At 29.4% G+C, this 24,097-nt stretch overlaps 1 protein-coding gene across 1 annotated transcript in view; it reads right to left on the bottom strand.

Annotated features, from left to right (window-relative positions):
* The window catches only part of LOC111634407 (probable tRNA N6-adenosine threonylcarbamoyltransferase), a 72,232-nt gene that overhangs the window by 14,619 nt on the left and 33,516 nt on the right, over positions 1-24,097 (bottom strand). Inside the window, exons 5-10 of the mRNA XM_023379169.1 lie at positions 22,982-23,031; positions 19,083-19,161; positions 13,136-13,235; positions 12,079-12,135; positions 8,990-9,065; positions 4,083-4,181 (exon numbers count right to left, since the gene is read on the bottom strand). Coding sequence (XP_023234937.1) covers positions 4,083-4,181; positions 8,990-9,065; positions 12,079-12,135; positions 13,136-13,235; positions 19,083-19,161; positions 22,982-23,031 — 461 coding nt within the window. The remainder of the gene's footprint in view (positions 1-4,082; positions 4,182-8,989; positions 9,066-12,078; positions 12,136-13,135; positions 13,236-19,082; positions 19,162-22,981; positions 23,032-24,097) is intronic.

The following is a 24,097-nucleotide window of genomic DNA, read 5'->3' on the forward strand; positions in this document are numbered from 1 at the left end:
TTGGTGTTGTTCTTTTTAGGTTTCATGTAGGTGATGCCCGAGTAAGAAATTTTGGCATGTCTTGTGGATTGATGATGATGATGTGTTAGAGGTTTAGCTAGTTCCTGGTGCAGTGATGTAAACTTTTGTACCAGAAATTGTGAATGTTGTCTACACCAGGTGTCTTCCAGTTGTGTGTTCTGTTAACAGTGTATTGGACATCGTGTATGTTTATTTCAGCACAGGGCATAGTTGGTATGTTGTGCAAGTTTTTGTTCTCCTCCTTGACCCAGCCTGCATCAGCATTGTGTGTGACAGCACTGAACAAAGAGAAGACCAATATGTTGTAAGTTCTTCTTCTGTTGGTGTGCCACTGTACTGTGTATCAGTGTTTGTTTTGTTACCAATTTGTCTATAAAAGAGTTTCCATTGTTTGCAAATAGTTTATTTTGTTGTTTTCGTAGTGAACCTGTTTTGTATTGTTTGAGTCTACGTACTTTGGCTGTGAGTTTCTGTTTTAGTGTATCAATGTATTCTGTAATGTGTGTTATGATGTTCATGTTTTGTGTGTGTTTAGATTTTCTTGAAAATGTTTTTGAGTTGTTTCTTTAATTTGGGTGTTATGTTGTTTTTAGTGTATTGTGTCAGCCTGCCTAATTGCTGTCTAATGTCATTTATTTGTGTTTCTATTCTTCTCTGCCAGGCAGGCTTATGATAGAATTGTGTTTTGTGTGTGTCTGTCTGTGAGTGTATTTTCAGTCCATGGTGTGTTACTACTGTGACTGCCCCAGCATAAACTAATGTATGAATGTCTGTAAGTGTAGAAATTGAATGAATGTAGTTTGGTAGTAAGTGAGTGTTTACATAATCTAGTGTTTTTCCTACTGCCTTTGACGTGTTGATTTTTGGTATTCGTGGTCTTTGTGTGGGATCTGTACCAGTATATTTAATGAGTGTTTCCTGAAATATAAGTGAGAGCGTATTAACTAATTCTATGTCTATGTTATCAGTGATGGATGGGGAAGTGCCTGCAGTATCATTAGTGGTACTTGTTGTGTGTGTGCTGTAATCAGTGCTTGTTGCTGGATTATCCTGACAGGTTACGTGATCTTCATTAATGTTAAATGTTTCTGTCTGTTGATGTATTTGATCAGCAACCTGTTGTTTGTGGGATAAGGTTGTTGTGTATAATTGTTCTTTTTTATCAACAACCATTTGTTCAGTGACAGTGAGGTAAAGATATTGTTGTGTGAATCTATGGTGTAGTTGTTGTCTGTACACTGTCATGTTTGTTTTGAGCCTTGTGATGGTGTAGTAAGTACAGATGATAAATTCGTTCATTTCTATTGTCTATTTCATCCATTGGTGTGGTTTTCCAGCTTTTATGGTCTGTGGGTGCATTGCCACAGAAACACAAGGGCTAAGTTGGTTATTCACTTCTGTTGAGGGTTGCTTTCACCACCAGTAATCAAGAGAGACTGTGGCCTATTTTTCAAATGTGAGCCTCTGTGAACGTGGACCTTGTTAACCTGGGCGATGTCTGAGCTAGTATCACACTTAGATTTGGTTATTACCATGATAAATATCTCCACAGAATGTGGATGTGTGGTCACCCTTAGCTTCACTTCTCCCCACAGACCTTACTGGCATGGGTGTACCAAGAGCTTGTGCTCCAGCCTCCATTGCCCTATGGATCAGCAAAATTACTGGGCTCTCTCACCACAATCAGGAGGTGACCATGGGAGAGTTATTATTATTATTATTATTATTATTATTGTGAATTATGTGAAATTAAAGAAAGTACAGGGTATCCATAAAGTCCATGTGCACAATTTAAAACATTTATAACTTTATTAGTATTTGTGATAGAAAAAATCTGTAAATAGTATTAGAAAGCTTAATGTACCTAGTTTTAAGTAAAATTATGTAGCTTACAAAATTCAATTGCATCAAATGTTGTTAGAAGAGGACTATCATGCATGGCTAATTTTCTGCCATCAGTTTAATGAAGAACTTGGTAATGATGATGCATTTGTAAGTAGTTTAATGATCTCTGATGAAGTAACATTTCACATTAGTGGTAAGGTCAACAGGCATAATTGCCAAATTTGGAGAACTGAAAACTCAAAATTTGGTAATTATGCCTGTTGAAAAAAACTGTATTACTAATGATGGTGGACATGTGGAAACTTAATAAAATATAATAAAAAAATATATAGATTTTCTTATTTTCAATACATTTTACATAATTTCTCTATCATAAATACTAATAAAGTTATAAATTTTTTAAATTGCACACAGACTGTATGAATACTGTACATGAAAAAATTATTAAATTCTCTTCAATGTAATATCCTTTGAAGATTGCAATTTCTGTATTAACTTAACTTTTCAATTTAATTTACTATCCAATTCATGTATTACATTAAATGTAATGTCTTTTATATTGTAAAATTATTTCCTCTTTTTGGTAATTTTATTTTAAACAAGAAATGGTTTGTATAGATAAACCAAGAAAAAAAACCTGGTTTAGTTCTGTAATACTATATTCTATAAAAACTTCTTAGTAAGACAATTATTATTGTATTATTTTATTAGTGAATGCCATGCAATAGGAAATGTCTTTTCTTCATTAGAATTCATGAAATGTTTTCCTTAATGTTTAATTGTTTCATTATTATCCAAAAAATTATTTTGAATCAGATGCAATCAATTAATAAAATTTTTGGTCTTTTTTGAAGTTTGAACTATTAATCATCTACAGTATTTGTAATCTTTGTGATGACATTTACATTTAATCCAAATTTTTGCAAATATATTTTTGCAAGAACATGCAAGTAACAAATTATATTATATTTATAAATTGATAAAAATCTATAGATTTTAGTTAAACTTTATCAAACTTATTATTAAATTAAATGGTTATTCTTTGCTATAACTTTTTACAAACAGCAACAATTTATATTGATTGAAAATAATGAATACTACTTGAACAAGTCTGTTCTTGCAGCAATTCAATTAGACAACTGTTAGAAACACAAGTGCTAGCACTTGTGTTTCTAACAGTTGTCTAATTGAATTGCAGTATTAGACTCCATCCTGAAATTTAATTGACAAATCTTATACATGATATACAGGTATCCCCAGCTTAATACAGTTTTGCTTAATGCAGGATTTGATTAACATATGAAATTAATTACAGCAATCCCTTCTTATACACAGCAGAAATTTTAATCAACATGGCTTTAACAGCTGTCTTTACTTAACATAGATATGTTTTTCTCAACAAATAAGGCATTGGTGAATTTGCTATTTTCATTTATTACAATAAAAATATTTGTTAGCAACCAAAATTTGTTCTAATAGGTGTGATTGTTTGGTTGAGTACCAAGGTATCTCTGTATTTGATTAATGCAATTTTGATATAATCAGTGGCATCGAGGGATTAGTTAACCGCATTAATCAAAGGACACCTGTATAAACTTAAATAACAGTGTCTTGTATTATTACTTAAAGAAAGAAAAGACAAAAAAATTATATTTATAAGTAGCATAATTGTTGGAACTGCAGACTATATTGTGATTAACTGAATCTCTATTCTAATCCTTATGATATTATGACTTCTAAATTCCAGAAACTATAATTTTATCAGAAATTTTTATTAAGTCACCAAGAAAGTGTGTAGCCTGAACATGAAGTAAATAAATGGTGGTCCCTTTTGTGCAGACTTTGTCTTCAGAAATTTATTCATAAATTATTTTAATTAAATATCTACACCAAACAGTAAATATTTCAAGAGTTTATTTATATGTTCAGTTCAAAAGCATCAACATTATGATCTGTCTTATCTGAATAACATGTACATTCCTCTTTAAATTTTTTTAGCTTTTTGATTATTAATAATCTAAATGACATCAGTCATTTTTATATTAAAAGTTTGAATAAATAAAAAAATTTTTAAATATTAGAAAAGAATTAAAACATGTCAGTGAAAATACTTTAATTCTATTTTAACATTGAATTATAATTTAATTATTGAGTTTTAAATAAATATTTTATACGATAATATAAAAATTTAACTTGAGAAAAATTAATTTTTTTACCTTTGTGTACAAGTGGTCTCTTCCAAAGGAGTTGTATATCCTGAACAAAACATTTCCCATCCAGCTTGTGCAATCATAGCCCCATTATCAATGCAATATCTAATTAAATAATAAATATACTTTTTAATAAAATTGTTGTTTCTAAACATCTATGCCAAATTATTATTTTTAAAGAAGTTTAAAAAATATAATGGAATTATTTGTTAATATATTTCATTTAATTTAATTTTTATATAATTACACTCATGTGTCAATATATACATTCATTTACAAATCTATAAAAATAAATGAAAGCATTTTAAAAGTAAAAGAAATCTGATCAATATTTTTGTTATTTAGAACATAACTAGGATCAATGAATATGAATGTAATCATATTTTTGATTTTAAGTAAAAATTTGGATTCATATCAAATATATTTAGAAATAACTTCAGTTTTTGATATAATACTGATCATAAATTGCTCATAAAATCGTCATATTAACTAATATACAGCAAACCATTTATATATATTTTGAATACTTAACTTCTTTACTTAAAATCTAATAATACATTTTTATAGAGATGTGCAATTATTTATGTTCATTATAATAAATATATTAAAACTATGTGAAAATTTCCAATATTATGAGAAATATTGCAGCTGTCTTGAAACATGTTGAGAGCGAGTGAAATCCAAAGACAAAGCAATGGCCGAACCCACGATTAACTACCAGAGTTCAGTGGTTTTATGCATTCGGCTACTGGAAGGTGCTTATTAGAATTAAAAGTACTGTTCAGAAATGAAAAAACCCAAGTCGGAAACTCGTTCAGAAATTAAAATATTAAATTCTTAAATACAGTAGACCCCCATAACATATAGTTTGGATTCCTATATGGCGGCAAAAAAACTGTGACACTATTCGTACAAACACGCTAAAAAAACTCCTATAATTCAGTAAAACATCATCGCTGACTCGTGTTGCGACAGGATTGGTCGAATCTAGACCAATAGCAGATATTGTACAAACCGTTGAGTTTAAACAAGCAGTGGACCTACTATTAAAACCATTTATTATTTAATGTCCATAAAAATTATATTTATATTGTGAGACTAATCGGGGGTAGGATGGTTACGAGGATATCCCTCTCCTACCACTTACTCGACTCAAGACCTTGAGGTCCGGTCTCGCTTGTCTAAAGGATGGGAAAAAAAAAGGTTTAGGAGAAAGGATCGTTAGATTCCTTCACCTGTCAGGATCTGACACCAATCTATCAATTTATCGCGGATAGATACGCGGATGGATGAGAAATTATCACGAGCAATCTCGTCGAGGACTTCGGGTTCAGTATGGAGTGGAAAATTGTCGGAAGAAACGCACACCAATCCAAGTTCGTTAACAAAATACCCGTTTATTCTGTACATTTATACATGGTTAATTATATAAGGAGTCAAAGGTACAGATCCCTTGCCTCGGGAATTTCAATCCGTATAGTTCATTTGTCGCGACCCTAACCGCGAGGTTGGAATATTCGAGAGAGAGCTTACATATCATCGCGAGTAGCATAAATACCTCGAGTTGTAGAGGTTGAAGGGTTCAGGACGATCTCGGAGTCCGAATCCTGGGCTCGTAACTATAGTTCAAGTCGTAATCAAAGTCTTTAGAAGACGGTGGCGACGAGAGGCAGGCGATTCACACTCACAGTTCAGGAAAACTTGTCCCCCCGTCTGTGGTTTCACAGTTTCTTTTATATGGGGGGATATCTTCTCGAGATCTCTCCCTGTACGTCATAGGTGATGATCTTCTTTGACCAATGGTGGGTGAAGTGACTAAATATGACACAACAGTTAACTCATCTTCTACAGGGAAGTATTGTGGTGGGAAAGGAGTTTTTATGAGCGATTTTTATGAGAAAATTTGTCGGTTGTTTTTTCCTTTTTGAGTTAACCCTAACTTTAAAAAAAATCGTTTTGGTTTGAAATGAATAGAAATTATTCAATTCTCAGCCTTTTTAAATCCTGGGCCTCACATCATTAATGATGTCTCCAAAGTTCAGCAAATTTTTTGCAAAAAAAATAATTTATCAGGAAGCACGCAAACGTCATTCGATGACAAGCTCCACGACAAAACAAGCTTAAGCAATGGTGTCGTCAAACGGTGCACACTCGGTAAGTAATCCTACAATTTTTTTGTTTATAGCATAGTTTATATGGATTATTCCCAAAAAATTATATGTATTTTGGAAATGTTGAGTTGAATTAGTCTAGAATCGATTAATTTTATGGAAGAAAACCTTTCAAACAGCCATAGTCCGTAAATTGCATACGTGCTGGGCTGTGATTGGCTTGTGTATTTAAGGACTCTTAGAAAATGGATTCATAAAAACCAGAACGTATCTACCGTGTTATAGGAGGATCGACTGTATTCTAATGTTAACTCTAAGAAACTGTACCATTTACAGCTGAATATCAAACAGTAATCTGCCAATCAATCAAATTTCACAAAAAAACAGGCCAAATATTTAATCATCATACCACTGGTCTGATAGAAAGAAGAAACTGTTGAAGAAGGAGGTTGAAATAATTTGATTAAAAGTAGTCCTTCTCTCAAAAGAAAGGATTGTCAATGACTGCTAATTAATACCGGTCTGCTATTAATATTTAAAAAGTGATCCATGTTGTATATGTTGTGATGGCCCCATATGTGATCGAAGTTGCTAATCTTAATGTCCAAAAGACTTGATATAAGACTTGCTTAGATTTTTTAAAAATCTTGTAAAAATGCAAGAATAATTCTTTTTATGTGATAATAGTGTTAAAATTTTGGCAACAGATTGTATAAACTATGTAGGAAGTATATTCTTGTAAATATTGCATTTATAGAAAAATTATTGGACTGCAATTTGAAAAAATTGTAGATACTAAATTCTGACAATCATTCTACCCTGTCTATCTGTTGTTCCTTAAACTCTAGAAAAGAGTTGGATAGATCAAAGCTGAGACCAGATTTGGAAAGCTTAGGATAGAAGAACCAGATTAACTATATACAATCTTCCAGTTTGGAACAGAAATAATATTACTTCAATTCAAAATTTCTCCCCCAAACAGAGTAGATAGATGACCGACACAACTCTATTGATAACAGGAAAAGTATAATGTACAGGATCAAGATCAAAACTACAAGAATTGAGAACATTGTGATGTTTCCATATATGTATATGTGAAAGTATATGTAGAAGTATATGTGAAAGAATTGAGAACATTGTGATGTATACATCACAATGTTCTCAATTCTTCACATATACTTCTACATATACAATGTTCAATCACAATTCTTTCACATATACTTCTTTGATCACATATGGGGCCATCACAACCTATACAACATGGATCACTTTTTAAATATTAATAGCAGACCGGAAATAAATAAAGTTGCAGCCAGACATTATGACGATGTCACAATAAATAATCACTCATTAGAATTACAGTAGAGCATCGATTATCTGACTCAATTGGGGACTGAGGTTGGTCGGATAATTGAAAAGTCGGATAACAGAAAAGTATGAAAAAATCCATTATTAGTGTAGTATATTATTATATCCCATGTAATTAGTATATTGCTATTAACCTACTTCGCGTTGAATTTTCCTCCATGTTAAGCCTACCAAATTTTTTTTTTAAAATAATAATCATCGCTATTGTATCGTTAAAAATTAGAAAATTAAGCCTTGTTTAAATACTGGCTCCCTTTCATAGTCAATCCAGTGTTGCCAGCTAAAACACACAAAAATAATATTAAAGTAGCCAAGACATAGCCAAATATTGTAGCGCCACATCACTAGCGGACATTTGAATTTGCCGACTAGAACGCGGTTGGTTAACCGAGGTGACAGTTAATCAGGGGTTGGATAATTGATGCTCTACTGTAGTTTGGTTTATTTGGTTAACAGCAACACAACAAGTAAGTGATCTGCCAAGGGAGTGCATCCCGAAAAGACTTATGTAAAGCTGGCCACAATTTAAGTGTTACTAACATGAAGAAAATCCAGAAAACTTCATCTGGCCATCCATTGGCCATGCACGAACCCACAACCGACTATCAATGTTCAGTGGTTTTATCCACTCGGTTACTGGAAGATACTTATTGGGCTGTAATTTGAAAAAATTGTAGACCTGTAAATTTCCACTGTCATCTGTCTATCTCTGTTCTTCCTTAATCTCGAGAACAGTGTTAAATAGATGAAAGTCGGGACTAGAAATGGAAATCGTAAGAAAAAAAGGACTAGATTAACTATATATGAACTTCCAATTTTTACCACAAATAACATTATTTCAATTCAAAAATTTTCCTTTGAAAGAGTTAGATACATAATCAGCACAACTATTACTTTCCGGACACACCTCGTACAACCCTGATATGTATATATGTTATATATACATATGATATGTATATGTATATGTATGTGTGTGTATATATATACATACATACATACATATAATTGAGGATGTTTGTTTGTTTGCTATACACTTCTAGGCCATTTGACCAATTGCTATGAAACTTGGCAGTTAAGTTTAAATACTTCTAACTTAGATCATGAAACTTGTATGCTTCCATCTATTTACAAGTCGACAGTCAACTTTCTCCTGTTTTAACAACAGGTTGTTATCGTTTAGCACTCAATTGTTGATAGTATGGGTGATATTCAATTCATTTGTTGTGTGATGTTTTCTTAATGATTGTGATGAAGAAATAGGCTTAATAATTTTCTTAAATTTATGCAAAATCAAGTGCTCAATCTCACATTCTTTAATATAAAAAAATATACTATAGTTTAAACATTTTTTTTTCTTTACTTAAAATATGTGATCATCATAACTTCCTTCCATTACATTTTTTATTTGATTTTGTATATAAATTAAGTTACTACCTTTCATCTGTAGCATATAATTTTGCTTGTCTTTCATATGCCATGATTCTCATCATTTCTTGTAAACGTTCATTGCCTAAAATAATTAAATGCAATAAATTAACATTATTATAATGAAAAACAATTACAAACACTTTTAATGTTATAAAATATTCAAATGAAAATTTAAAATCTGTAACAAACTATACAAAAATCCTTTTTTGGATTTATCAGAAAAAACAGATCTAGTATTTTCCAATCTAAAGCTTAGCTCTACAATATCAATATATGTGTATGTAATATACATATTTATTTTCTATTATATATTTGCTTTTATTTAAATATTAAATGAATATATAACTATGTAATAAATATAATAAAACAAATAAGACAAAATATCAATAAAACAATTTCTTTTCGTTTTCCTATTTCAAGAAAAATATTAGGTTAGCATTATTTTGTTAATGAGATATCAATAATAAAAAAATAAAAAAGATCAAATAACAAATTCAAAATTATTTGAACATTGCAAAATGCAGATTAGTTAGAAGAATAATGAAAAATAAAAATTGAATTTTGAATTTTTAAATATTTAATCATATCTTTGTCATGTTAGCATAATTCAATACAACAGACATCAAAAATTCATACTGAAAACAAGATATATAAATTTATTACAACAAAGCAAAATATGGTTGAAAAATGTTCTTTCAGATGAAGAATATTAAAAAAAATTAAATAAAACCTTTAAATTTTAATGATGCAAATATTATAAAATACAGGAAACATTAATTATATAATCAAACAAATTTCATAACTTTTTTTTATTCTTAATTAATCACTTAAAATCTAGATTTTTAAATATTATATTTTATTAAACTTATATCTCACAATATTCAAATATTGGAATAGAATGATTTTTTTGTGACAGTGATATGAATATATATTTCAGAACAAGAGAAATTCCTATGTACTTTAAATTATCACATAATTTTAATTATGTATCAATATATCAATTAATAAATATATTTTAAATTCAAAAACTAATAAAATTCTATTTAAAGATGGAAAATTATTTTATTTGAGTTAGTTTTCTTTAAATAATCATATATAATTTAGATAAAAATTAAAAATTGAATAAAAACTGTAAAATATATTACTGATGGGTTAATTTTAATGAAAAACTCATCATGTGTAATTTTTAATACGTATACAGTAGTACTTCAGGATACAAACACTTCAACATATGAAATTTTCAGGATATGACATGAAATTTGAACATATTTTTGCTCCATGATATGAACAAAAACTTACCATACCTTATTACATTAGTTTGCAGCGCCACCACCATGATCACGTGTTCCTTCTGTTCATCAGTCCATGTGTTTGCTTCATTTGTGGAAGGCTCTTGCTCGATAAAGGAAATCTTGAGGTATTATCAGAAAGTGACTGATTTTATTGAAAAGAAACACCCCGAAAAGGTTCACACTGGCCGTATTGCTGCTCAGTTTAATGAAATTTGCCTAAGTCATTTTAGAAATATTTTAAAAAGTAGGAAAAGCCAAACCTCTTTGGATAGATATTTTACCAAGTAACCTCTATCCAGTGAAAGTGCTGATAGAAATGAAGGAAAGAAACCAAAAAGCAGTGAATAAAAAATTAAAAAAATATATAAAACAGAAAAGATAAAAATAACTTAACACTAATTTATTTTTAAGTTATTGTTACATTATGTTATGTAAGTTAAGTTTAAGTATCATTTCCCTTCTCCCTCTCCTCTGCCACCAGTTTCAACATCCACCGTCGTCTATCCTCAAAAGTAAAATGCAAATAAAACTACATTTTTTTTTAATCAATTATTATTCTATTATGGTTATTTATACATTTACAACTACAAAATGCATTTTTCAGTGTTTTCCTTACTAAAGTTATTTTTTCAATGTACTACTTAGCTTTAATTTGAGTGTTTTTTTCATGTTGGAATGGATTATTTGGTTTTACATGTAATCATATGGGGAAAAATGATTCACCTTATAGCATTTTCATGATACGATCTCAGTTTAGGAATGGATTAATTTCGTATCCTGAGGTACTACTGTATATAAAAAATTAAGAATTTATAGATTTATTTATCATTAATTTAAGAACACATTGATTCAGATTTAATACATAGTACAGAATAAAAAAACGTTTGAAATATTTTAAATAAATATGAAAAGTTAATAAAAAAAAAAGGAAATTATAAAAGTAAAGTATTTTAAAACTAGGAATAATTTCCTTGAGAAAAAAGAGAGTATATCAAATAATAGTAACAAAATCAGAATTATATAATGCCTGTGATATTCATAAATTTTAACTAAAAATTGAAATTCAAATGCATCACCCTCCATTAAAATTGTCCCATCTATAAAGGCTGTTATATGTACTGTACATGATAAAAATTACTCAGGATCAGATTTATCCCAATTAACTTTCATCATGTAAATTTAGTATTAGGAGCAATCATTTTTGTGTGTATCAACCAGACAGCATGTAACATGTTTCTATCATGCAAAAAATTCTTCTCCCCAAACTCAGTTCAATTTTGTAAAGACTTTTTTGACTTATCTTGTACTTCTGAAACAAAGTCTTAAATATCATAACAACATTATTTATTCAATCTGTATCATTACTTTCAATTCTGATAGTTAGCACTGATCCTATCAAATTTTAAAGCCCTCACTAATTCCTACATCAGACAGTTATAAATCTCACTACAGGCCACACTTTTCTTTTGCAGTAATTCCATATGAAAATCACTTATGTAAATAGTGCCACCTATGCTATCATCCACATTTTCAGCTATTTACACTATTTCAGGTGGGGCAATTTCAATGACGGATACTGTATCATTAAAAATTAAATATATTTTCATTTTACACAATAAAAAAAAATACAAATAATTTTTTTAAAATAATTATAAATTAAAAAATATATATAAATAACAAATCTTCATAAAAAGAGATTAATCCAACATCCTCAGTTATCATTGTTATTGTTAATAGTAGTAGTAATTATTCAATTGTCTTCTAACCAATAAATGCTATAACAAACTAATAATTATTACTTACATCCTACACCTCCAACAATTAAAACTTCTTCAGATGCACAATGAGCCATAGCCCGCTCTAGAAAATTTTATTGAATAATTATAAAATTCTCTTTGAAAACAAAATAAAATGTATATTATACAGTAGACTCCCCTATAACACAGTAGACATGTTCCGTGTTTTATGAAATTCATGTTGTACGAGTCCTTAAATACATGAGCCAATCACAGACCAGCACATATGCAGTTTACGGACTACGGCTGTTTGAAAGGTTTTCTTCCATAAAATTAACCAATTCTAGACTAATTTGACTCAACATTTCCAAAACACGTATAATTTTTTGGGAATAATCCATATAAACTATGCTATAAACAAAAAATTGTAGGATTACTTACCGAGTGTGCACCATTTGACGATGCCATTGCTTAAGCTTGTTTTTGTCATGGAGCGGCGCATCGAATGGCGGGCGTGTGTTTCCTGATAAATTATTTTTCTGCAAAAAATTTGCTAAACTTTGGAGACATCATTAATATAAATATAATTTTTATGGCCATTAAATAATAAGTGGTTTTTAGTATGTCCGCTGCTCGTTTAAACTCAACAGTTTGTGCAATATCCGCTATTGGTCTAGATTCGACCAATCCTGTTGCGACATGAGTTGGTGATGACGTTTTACCGTATCATATGAGTCTCTTTTAGCATGTTTATATGAATATGATCATAATTTTTTCACTGTTATATATGAATCCATATTATATGAACCCGTTTTATAGGGGGTCTACTGTAATTTAGTTTCTATTAAATAAAATTAAGAAAGAAAAGGAAAAATTTACTTTTAAATTATAAATTTGAATGAATCAGTTCAAAATTTTTAAAAGTATTTTAATCTTATGCAATCATTAAAAGTATTTCATCTTATGCAAAAGTTTAACAATATCTTAAAATATGCAAATGACCAGTCAAGTTTACTAGATTAGTTAGAGAAATAAGTTATATCATAGAAGTTAAAATATTTCATATTAATTCAATAAATTATATATATTAAAGACTATATAAAATTAAAAAATTTAAAGCCTACCAGTGATTTCCACCAACATTGCAAACACTGTTTCTTGAAGAGAAAAACACAGATCTTCTACTGTATATTCACCACTTTTTATCAAATTATGAGCTTTCTCCTAAAAGTAAACCTACTTAAATATTTCAAAATTTTTACAGTTAAGATTCAAATAAAACCATTTTTTAATTAAACTGTATTGATATTATTTTAATTTATTAATGAAACAATCCTAAATTTCATTTTAGCAGCAAAAACTCATTACAAAAAGAAAACTATTTAATTTAATATCAAGTTTTTACATTGTAAATATTAATTTAAATATTAACTAAGGTAGCAATAAAATCATTGAAGACTAGCAATAATTAAAATTTCTTGTAAATGAATTACAGTTGCTGACAGACATTTTTAAAAATTGTTTATATCCTATTAAAAATTTAAATTAGCAGAGAGATTTTCAATAAATCTTTGTGTAATTTGATTTATATGATGTATTCATCCTTATTTTAATTAAATATTTGATTAATACTATAATTATAAACTATAATTTTTAAAACTTTTATTTGAATATTACTTAATTTACTGAAGAGAATAAATGAATAATCAAAAGGTTCAAAATCAAAAAGTCTCTCCATTCAAATTTTTTATTTCTTAAATTTATTTATTTATCAAGATAGTAATTGTTATAAAATTTAAGCTGAAAAACAAGTACTATAAACAAAAAAAAAAAAAACAAACAAAATATTCAAATAACTCAGGATTTAAGCTGTCACTAGTTTATCGCTAAAATGCTACAGGAATTTAGATTTAGCAACAACTTCCTTGGCACACTTCTCTAAAAAAAACTAACATTTTTTAAGTGGTTAAAGCAGGGATAGCCAACAGTTTTTGCCCCCGGGCCAAATTGGAAAGAAAACTTTTTTCATAGGCTGAACCTGAGGCTGCCCTAGGAAGATTTTGAGGTGGTGCGAGATCTCAATGTGGTATCTCCCCGTAGAGACTAAATTGTACATAGAGATTACAGATACATTTTTCACATTATCATGCTTTATCAACATTCTATGCTGTACTGTACTTAAGAGATTTGTAATGGAGGGTTAACTCTAAATGCACAGTGAGTTGTTGACTTTTTTTTTCTTTTTTTTTTAGGTGTCAGAATTTTTCATCGAGCTATTTGGACTTCAGTAGCTAATATTGAAAGATTCATCACAGGCTGCATAAATTCATTAGACGAGCCATATGTTGGCCATGCTTGGGTTAAAGCATCTTAAGATTTAAATATTAGATTTTAAGATGTTTTAACTAGTGATGGGATGATACCAAGATTTCTCATGATTCTAATTCTTTTTAATACTTTCTAAAATTTATTTTAGTTTTCATTAATTAATTAATAATCATGAAGCTTAAGAATGGAAAGTGATTGGGAAATTGAGAATCAATCTTCAGAAAGAAACCCAAATATTCTCCATTTATATGTAGATATGCATGTTTTTATTGTGTAGTAGAAAATAAATTTATAATTTTACTGCAGATAAAGTAAATATTGCAACCCCCAGAAAAATTACAGCTAATTTCCTTTTACTAAAAAAAAAAAAAAACTACCCCATCATGTCATCTAAAGTCACCATGTTTGGAAACTGTTTTGTTGGCCAACGGGATGACCAGGGGAAGGGGAAGGCAATGAGAAATTGCATTTCTTTTTTAATGCGCCTCAAAATCGGCATGCCTTGTAAATGCTGTAATTCCATCCTATTTAACACTAAATGAGGTTCGGCAAATGATGCAACAAGCCAAATGAATATCATCATCATAACCACGAGTTACCCAAGTTTTGAATTCATTCACTAAAACCAATTTCCCTAAATGTACAATTATATGTTCTTATTCAAGGAAAAGAAGAATCAAACAAATACCTAGACTGATTCATCTTAAATAAATTTTTAAAACTCAAAATGGCAATAAATTTAGTGCAAACAATTATTTTTACTTAGAATTGTGCAAAAAACATTTGAAAATTTAATGTATTACAGCATAAGACAATAAAGTGGATGTGAAAAAGTCCAGTGTCTAGTGTCAACACTTCATGGTGTCTCAAAAAGTATAACATAAAGGAGGGCACAGTTTCAACACAAAGAATAAATTTTAACTAATATCAATTCAGTTAAAATATAATTTTGTTTATATTTTAAACTGTTTTGCTAAAAACTGAAATATTTTTGTCAAACGCTGACCTCAATTTAAAATTGCCAGCCAAACTGACCCAATACCGGCTGAGTGGAAACCCTAACATTATCTTATCTCTCCTAAAATGGGAGTTAGTACTAGTGATTGCAAATTTACCGGGTATTACATTACCGGTAGTTCAGTAATTATATTCGGAATTACCAGTTTATCGGTAATTTACTGATAAATTCATATTGACAAATGATTTAAAATGAAACTGAATTACTGACAGAATTATTGAACAACCATTTATTTTCAAGTTTTCTATCAGTTTAGACCAGGGCTTCTTAAACTATGGGTCGCGACCCCATTTGGGGTCGCTTAGCAAAATCTTGGGGTCGCGAGATTTTAATGCAAAATATTGAAAATAATTTGTGAGACTGAAAATGGCATGCTTTGTGTCTTAGGTTTCTTGAGTTGCGCTTTGTGTCACTTCTGGTGCAGCGAGACGATTCAGCAACACTGATTGTAGTATGAAGTAGTTTAGTGTTGTCGCTTTTCAGTGTATTCAGTTGTCTCTGTTCCATTGTAACACAAGAGTGAACTGTGGTAGTACACCATTATTGTTTTTGTAAATTTGTATATATCTTTATTTTATATATATATATATATATATATTTGGAGGGGGTCGCGAAAAAAATCACAATCATAAATGGGGTCGTGAATAAAAAAAGTTGAAGCCCTGGTTTAGACAAACAACATTCTTGTAATAGCAATTATTATGACATAACAGACATTGAAATAATGCTGATTATTAATTATGTTTTTCTTTACTTTGAAAGGAGGTTAAAAAGCATAATACATTTAGACTCTTGTTGTCTAATCTAGACTTACTTTTCGTACAAATGGCAGCTGCATTAGAAAAAGCTCTCTCAGAATCAATACTAGTTGGACGTACTGTTATTAGAGCATTGAAATCCTTCTTAAGATACGTTCCTTGTAATTTTTGCTCTAAGAAATAATTCATTTCTTTCTTAACTATATCTTTCACACTTTTAAATTTACTTATATTACTGTTATCAGTGTCTATGTTCGTTTTATGTTTAATGAATAAGTACAATTTCTCTTTCATTGTTAAATTTGACTTTTCTATTGTGCACTTTGTTCTCATCTCAACATGAAAAGTTGATGGTGTGGTAAGCAACGAACAACTCTCATCAGAATCTGAGTTGGAACTAATTTTAGTGACATCCACAGGTCATGATTCATTTTCTGATAAGTGCTTGATTATTTCTATAATCCCATTCAAAATTATATTTTTGTTAACATTATTGGATATTTCATGTGACTTATATTTGTTCAATTTTTCTGGGTTATTTTCCTGTATTAGACTCCAAAAACAATACACGTTTTTGAAGTGTAATACAGGGAATCAAGTAATAAACAGACTAGAAAATTCCTTTTGGTAACCTTAAATTACAAATGGAATGACCAATCATCATCTGCACTATTTTCTCACTATGGTATCAGGTGAGACAAAAGGGAAATTTGCTTCCTACGGGTATTTCCCATGAAAATTTTAGGAAAATAAATATCAGGTTAATTAAGAGGTTTTTTAACCAAAATACCAGTAAAAAAATTAATTACCGGTAAATTTACTGGGGAATAATTTTCCTAATTAACCAGTTACTAGTAATGCAATCACTAGTTAGTACCGACCAAGTGCAATCTCTCATCACTCGGACTACACAAGTCCACCTTGACAGATGTCACCAGTATGGGTCATCATGTATTCTCTGCTTTGTAGACACAAAAAGTTTCCAATAAACAAATACTTAATTGTTAATATTGTAATTTAAAAAAAAAAAACAATTTCTGATGGAAGGGAATTTGTTTAAAAGATTTGTAGCTGTTTGATGTAAGGATATGTCATTGGCTAAAGTTTGTAAAATGATAGTTATAAATGACCTTCTCTCAGATCACCCTCATATATCAACAGTTATTGAATTTGTTCTTTCACACCCAGTGCACTGTTGAGTGTAATGTTTCAGTGAGATGACATTAACAAAAACTCCAATTGGAAACTGTCTTGATGTAAAAAATGTCAGCAATTTGTTAAACATTTCCATAAAGGACCCCCAAGATGGAGATTTGATTTTCATTTGGCATTTGTTGCCTGGTGTGAATCAAAACCAAGAAGAATTGTTTAATAATGTATATTTGTGGGTTGTAACAATAGATTTATGGTTATATTGGTAGTGCAGTACACTGTAATAATGTACACTAAGAGAATAAACAAATGTTTAAACAATAATGTATTGTGTAATGTTCTGGACATCCTCACAGATGAGAAATGTTAGCTACAGTTTCTAAAATTTTGCTACAACTTTTTTAGTAAAATTAGCTATAATGTCATAGAAAATTTTTTCCCAGCTTAAACCCTGTACCTGAAATTTTTAATGTAGTGTGGGAAAATATTTTTCAAAGCCAAGTAAACAGCATTTATCAACAATAATCTTATTTATAATCACTCTTAATTGTAATTTCATATTACCCACTAATATTTTATTATTTAAATTACTTACACTCTTTTTTACTATTTTATAGAAACAATATAAATTTTAATATATAGCAGTTTTTTGCTAATCTGGCCATTTGTTACACAGAACTTTGCTGGAATTAGCAAGTGTGCTAGATTACCAAGTAAGTATAGGCCTAAAGCCCACCTAAAGGAAAGCAATGATGTGAACTGTAGATCTTCACTACCAATTAATTCTATCTGAAGGCAGGCAAGCAAATAATATGGCACATTAAAATGCAATACTCTACATAGAAATGAAAGCCTATGCACTTTCATTTCATTTATAGTATTGCCTTTTTGGTAGTTTTGTCTAAACTTCAATATATATTTGAGATATTTATGAGACATTAAAGTTCTGCATAGCTCTTACCTGTTTTTCAATCAAAATTTCTTTTAATTCAAGTAATTAAAAAAAATCTATAAAATAAAATTTGCTGATAAACAACAACATTAAAATAATTCTTGATGGACTCTTTTTGCTATTGTATTTTATGTTTAAATTTTCATTATGGTTAATAATCATCTATTATTGATATATTGCAAATTATACTATATATTGTCAATTCAAAATATTAAGTATTTTCATGTTAAAACTTTTAATTACATATGCACTGTATTAATTAAAAATTAATATGATGTAAATATATTCACTAAGATATGTTTGTAGTATGAAGTAGTTTAGTGTTGTCGCTTTTCAGTGTATTCAGTTGTCTCTTTTCCATTGTAACACAAGAGTGAACTGTGGTAGTACACCATTATTGTTTTTGCAAATTTGTATATATCTTTATTTTATATATATATATATATATATATTTGGAGGGGGTCGCGAAAAAAATCACAATCATAAATGGGGTCGTGAATAAAAAAAGTTTAAGCAGCNCAACTATCAAAAACATGATGCTTAACCTTGATAATAAATTTTTAAAATTAGAAAATTAATGATATTAAAAATATCAGCAGCTTTCTAGATTTTTATTTACATTTGTTCACAGATATCATTTATGTTTAAAACAGTATTAAAATTTAGAATTCAAAATGACACATTTGATAGACATTTGATAGTAAAAAAATATTCATCAAAAATTATCTGAATGCTATTAATTTTATTTATGAGAAAATTATATAGATACAAAACAAAACTAAACAACTATATATATATATCTACAATACTTAACTATATAATTATTTTATAAATAACATATATATAAAAGCAATTTTAATTACTTCAATGAAAGATAATAATCCAGAAAATGATACATCCATTCCCTTCACCACATAAGGAAGCATGAGGAACTTCTTACCTCTGTAAAATAATTATCAATATTAAAATTACTCTAAAATATGAAGATATATTATGAAAAGATATTTAAACTTATAAGTTATAGCAGACTACAAACTATCATTAATTAAAATTAGTCAGCAAGTATCAAAATTACCAATGTTTTTCTCTTTTGCATTTCCTATGTAAAAAAACCATATTAATCTTCTTGTAGTTAAATTAAATATATAAAAAATCAAGAAAATTCAACTAATTTGAAAAATAATTCATCAAAGTAAGCAGACAATAGTTAAAATAAATTTCATTTCTAATAGATTATATAATATTAAAACAAAATTTCTGTTTCAATATTTATTTGATCTGATTTAAGAGATCAATTCACTGTTTCATCTCTACAGAAAATAAAATCATAGTTGATCCAAATATGCCAAAATAAAAAGGACAGAGTGATTACAACATAAGTAAGAAATAAACTTCAATAATAAATCAAGAGATAGCTGAGAACATTATTTTATAGTATTGTTTGGAACATCAAATGCAATTAATACTATGATAAAAAGCAGATATATTTTTTGTTTAATTGATTTAATTAAAGATAACAAAGATTTTTATCACTGTCACAACACACCACAATCTGAAATAACTTACTCTGAAAATTTTTAAGATTTTTCTATAATTTTACATCTTACATACCATGTATTTGTTAAAATTAACATGATCATTTCATTCTCTTTACACAATAATTGTTTGTAATATCTATGACACAATATATTTTAAAATGATTTTTATTGATTAAATTTAGAGAAAACTATACTGCAGAACCCAGAACTTACACAATTTCTCAAAGTTATATATTTATTACATAAAATGATGAATAACTAAAATCATAATTTAAACTAAACTGATTCAAAGCATTTATTATAAATTTACTGCATTTTAATTTTATTTGGCTGGAACAGATTTATTTTGTACAATTATTGTTAATGAAATAAAGAATAAACACAAAAATTTTTGTGTAAATAAAAACTGAAGTTACAAAATGAAGCTCAGTAATTTGTGTGAAAACATTTTCTTAAGTTATTTATTTAATTGTTTAACTCATAAAGTAGTATTAACATAGTTAATTTTTTAAAATCTTCTATGATTAAAAAAGATTTGAAAACTGACTTTTTATTATTATTTATAAATTTAAAATAGAAAATTCTCTACTATCAATATAGCTACCAATTTGACTATTAACGAGGAACATCACAATTAAAAAATGCGACCGGATTAGAACTTCTTTATTCTTTTATTCTTTAATAGCCAAATTGGTAGCTATATTGATAGAAGAGAAAAATATAATAATCAAAGGACCTGAAGTTTTTTATAATAAGTAGAAAATTCTCTCTCTCTTATAGCTGAGTAATACAGTAGAACCTCGATTATCTGGACTAATTGGGGATGAACGTAATCCGAATAAGGAAAAATCAGGATAATCAAAAAAATAATAATTGACAGTGAAAGACATGTACTGTACATACAGTATGAATAATTTTTATTTGTCTAGATTTACATATATGTAGCTTCAATATTAAATTATTTTTTATTAAGAAATTCAATTATTGTTTAACTTCATAATTTTTTCACTTTGTTTTTTTATATCTGAGATCATTGACGTTCCAACACCATATTTATTAGATAATGAACGTCCAGACTTACCGCGTTTCAAAGCATTGCCTATTGTTTAAAGGCATCTGGTGGCGCAAGAAGACGGATTTTATAAAATACAGTAAAAAGCAGTTGAAACTGTCAAATTTTTATTCATAAAAATNATTATTGTTTAACTTCATAATTTTTTCACTTTGTTTTTTTATATCTGAGATCATTGACGTTCCAACACCATATTTATTAGATAATGAACTCTCCACGTTTTAAAGCATTTGTGAGATCAGCCGGGGGCACCTGCAAAAGGGTACCACTTACTCGGCCTATTCAGTGAGAATAGTTCCCTAAAGTTTCAGATCTCTAGATCTGATCTTAAAAACTTTCATAGGAGAGCGATAATCGCTAGTAGATCTGAACTGTGAAGTCCAGATGCTCGTCAGAACTGACACCAGTTTGTCAATTTAATTCCGCGGACAAACACGCGTATGAGATCTGATTCAGACACAAATTAAGAGTCATTTCATTTGATAAACAAACAACAATAAATTTAATAAGACATAAGAAAATAAAAACTAATACAAAATATTAAATGAAAGAATGATATAACTACTACAATTAAGATACACGTCGAGAGATATATGGACTTATACTATACCCAATGCGCGATCGAGAGAGAGCTCACAAAATCGTTATAATACATACAACCTGTTTTAGTTGTCGTTCGTCTTCTTCTCTGTAAGCAAGGGACACTTGGGAGATAAAGTTCATTTACTTCTTTCCATGGGAGGTCGATATGTGCACAAAATCAAAGTATAACTTCTAAGTGCTAACTCTGGAATTATTCTATGTGACTCGTCCAGGGGCGTTGGTCATCAGGAGGAAAATGTGTGGAGTCCGGACACTTCCAGATCTGTCGATGAACTCCTCGAATTCTGACAAATTTCCCCTATATCTCAGGATTTACGACCAATCATCTGCCAGAAACTCTTTCATGTGAACGGATGAAAGGGGGATCAAAGAGGGGTAGATAGTTCCCATCTGAGCGAGATTTTTAGCGGATAAGGGAAAAACAGAGGATGTACGAACTTCCCTCAAAGGAAGTAACATCTGTTATCTGCCTTTTCCCACGTTAAATCATTATTTTTCTCAAAAAATGAAATAATATTTTACGACAATTTCTAACGTTATTTATAAAATTCTTGTTTTAGACCCACGGGCCTTTCAGATCTCACACATTGATTATATCCAATTTGTCTTTAATGATAATACAACATGTTTTCTTTTTGATGACATATCGGTAATATTAAAAATAAATACTGTATTTAAATTGTGATCAAATTTTCAAGAAACAAATGTTTGTATTGAATTTGGACTACTACTAATCAGTACTAACAGACTGCCTATTGTTTAAAGGCCCTCTGGTGGCACAAGAAAACAGATTTTATAAAATAAAAAGCAGTTGAAACTGTCAAATTTTTATTCATAAAATGCAAACTATTTATCACTTTATGATGAGTAAAATTTCTTCATCGCATTCACGGCTTTTAAGTAATGCATAAACCGTCTAGGCACGCGGCCATGGGCAGTGGCCCACATCGTCCATGACCTTACACCGCCTTTTGTCATAGAAATTATATAATTTCAATATAAATTATTTATAAATATGTATGTCAAGTTATATTTTTATTATGATGCAAAATGTATTAAAAAGTTTACGACAACTGTGCCAGGTGAGACGTTGTTGGAACAAAACAAGTTATGCATTCCATCAAGTACATAAAAAGTGTCACAATTCGCCAAGTGCAAATCAGCAAATTTGTAAAATTTTTGTTTATTTTGAACAAGCCAGATAATCAAGGTTCTACTGTACTTAATAAAATAATTGACAACAATAATGCATTCCACATGCAAATAAAAAAATATTATTACTTTAAATCCACAAAGTATAGGTTTATTAAAATATTTAAAGATGTGTTGATAATTTAAGAAAATAAAATACAGCTAATTAAGGTACCATGGTATCAAAATTATACCATGTCTCACTGGAATTTCTGAATATATTGATAGTTTTTCATGAAAACTATTACTTTCCTTAAATTTATAATTCTCTATTATTCTTATGTCAATTTTTAATGTAATATAACAATTAAAATAATTAGTAAATTTAATACTCAATGTTAATTTACATTATACTTACTTCTTTGCTAATTGTTCAATATTATATCCTGGACTTGGATCATTAGAAAGCTAAAGACAGAATAAGAACAAATATTGTTTATATCACATAGTAATTTATTAACTAGAGAAAAAGAAAACTTTTTTAAATTTGTTTATTTAAATTTAAATTTAACAAAGTTTAAAATTACATTTTTCTATAATAGGAAAATTTAAAATTTCTGTATAATTGTTTTCTAATACATAAGAAATTAAAATATATAGAAGACAAATGGAACTGAATACACCCCCGATTTTTCATTGGTGGATAAAGGATCTCTGTCGTTGGACAGCAACCTCCTAAGATTCGGCCGCGGAGAGATCGGCAGAAACAAATCATGTCGCCTAAAAATACGACAGATACGGAGGGTGACACGGCCAGAAAATGGTATCGCTGGCAGGACTATTGTGGACTCCCTCGGACGGTGTAGTGTGGTGGCGGGAAAGAGTGATGTTTTTACCTTATTTAAAATGTAATTAAATTTGGCTTTGCTGTAGCCCGCCTCATTTATCGCTTGGCAGATAATATTAAGTTCGGTGTCAATAGCCGCCTGGCTGGACGATAGGAGGAAGGCCCTTCTTATCAAAGGTGAAATTGCCGCATTGACGTAATGTTGCGGCTGGTATGCCGTGGCCGGGATTAGAGGAGGTACACCACTGAATTTGTGGAATACGGAGTATGTGGTGCTATTTCGGGATTTATTGATTTTTAGATCCAAGAAGGCAATTTCATTTTCCTTTTCCTTTTCCCAGGTGAAAGTAATAGTGGGATAAGTGGTCGCTAGACGGTCTTTGAAGGCAAGGAAATTTTCATGGGTGTCCTGCCAAGCCACAAGAATGTCGTCAACATATCTAAGATATAAAAGCGGATATTTTAACGTAATGGGAAATTTAAACATTTTGAACTCTATGTTTCTCATGATCAACTCCGCCAAAACCGCTGAAAGTGGTGAACCCATCGGGACTCCCTGTTGTTGTAGATATATTTGGCCCTTGAATTGAAAATAATTATTTTCGGAAATGAAAAGTAGGGCCTCACGTAATTCTAATACTTCTTGTGCTGTAAAACCGTTCTTGATTAGCATCGCGTTAGCCAGCA

This window comes from Centruroides sculpturatus, unplaced genomic scaffold (assembly GCF_000671375.1).
Source record: "Centruroides sculpturatus isolate CEXI.00-Female unplaced genomic scaffold, Cexi_2.0 scaffold809, whole genome shotgun sequence".
Classification (NCBI taxonomy): domain Eukaryota; kingdom Metazoa; phylum Arthropoda; class Arachnida; order Scorpiones; family Buthidae; genus Centruroides; species Centruroides sculpturatus.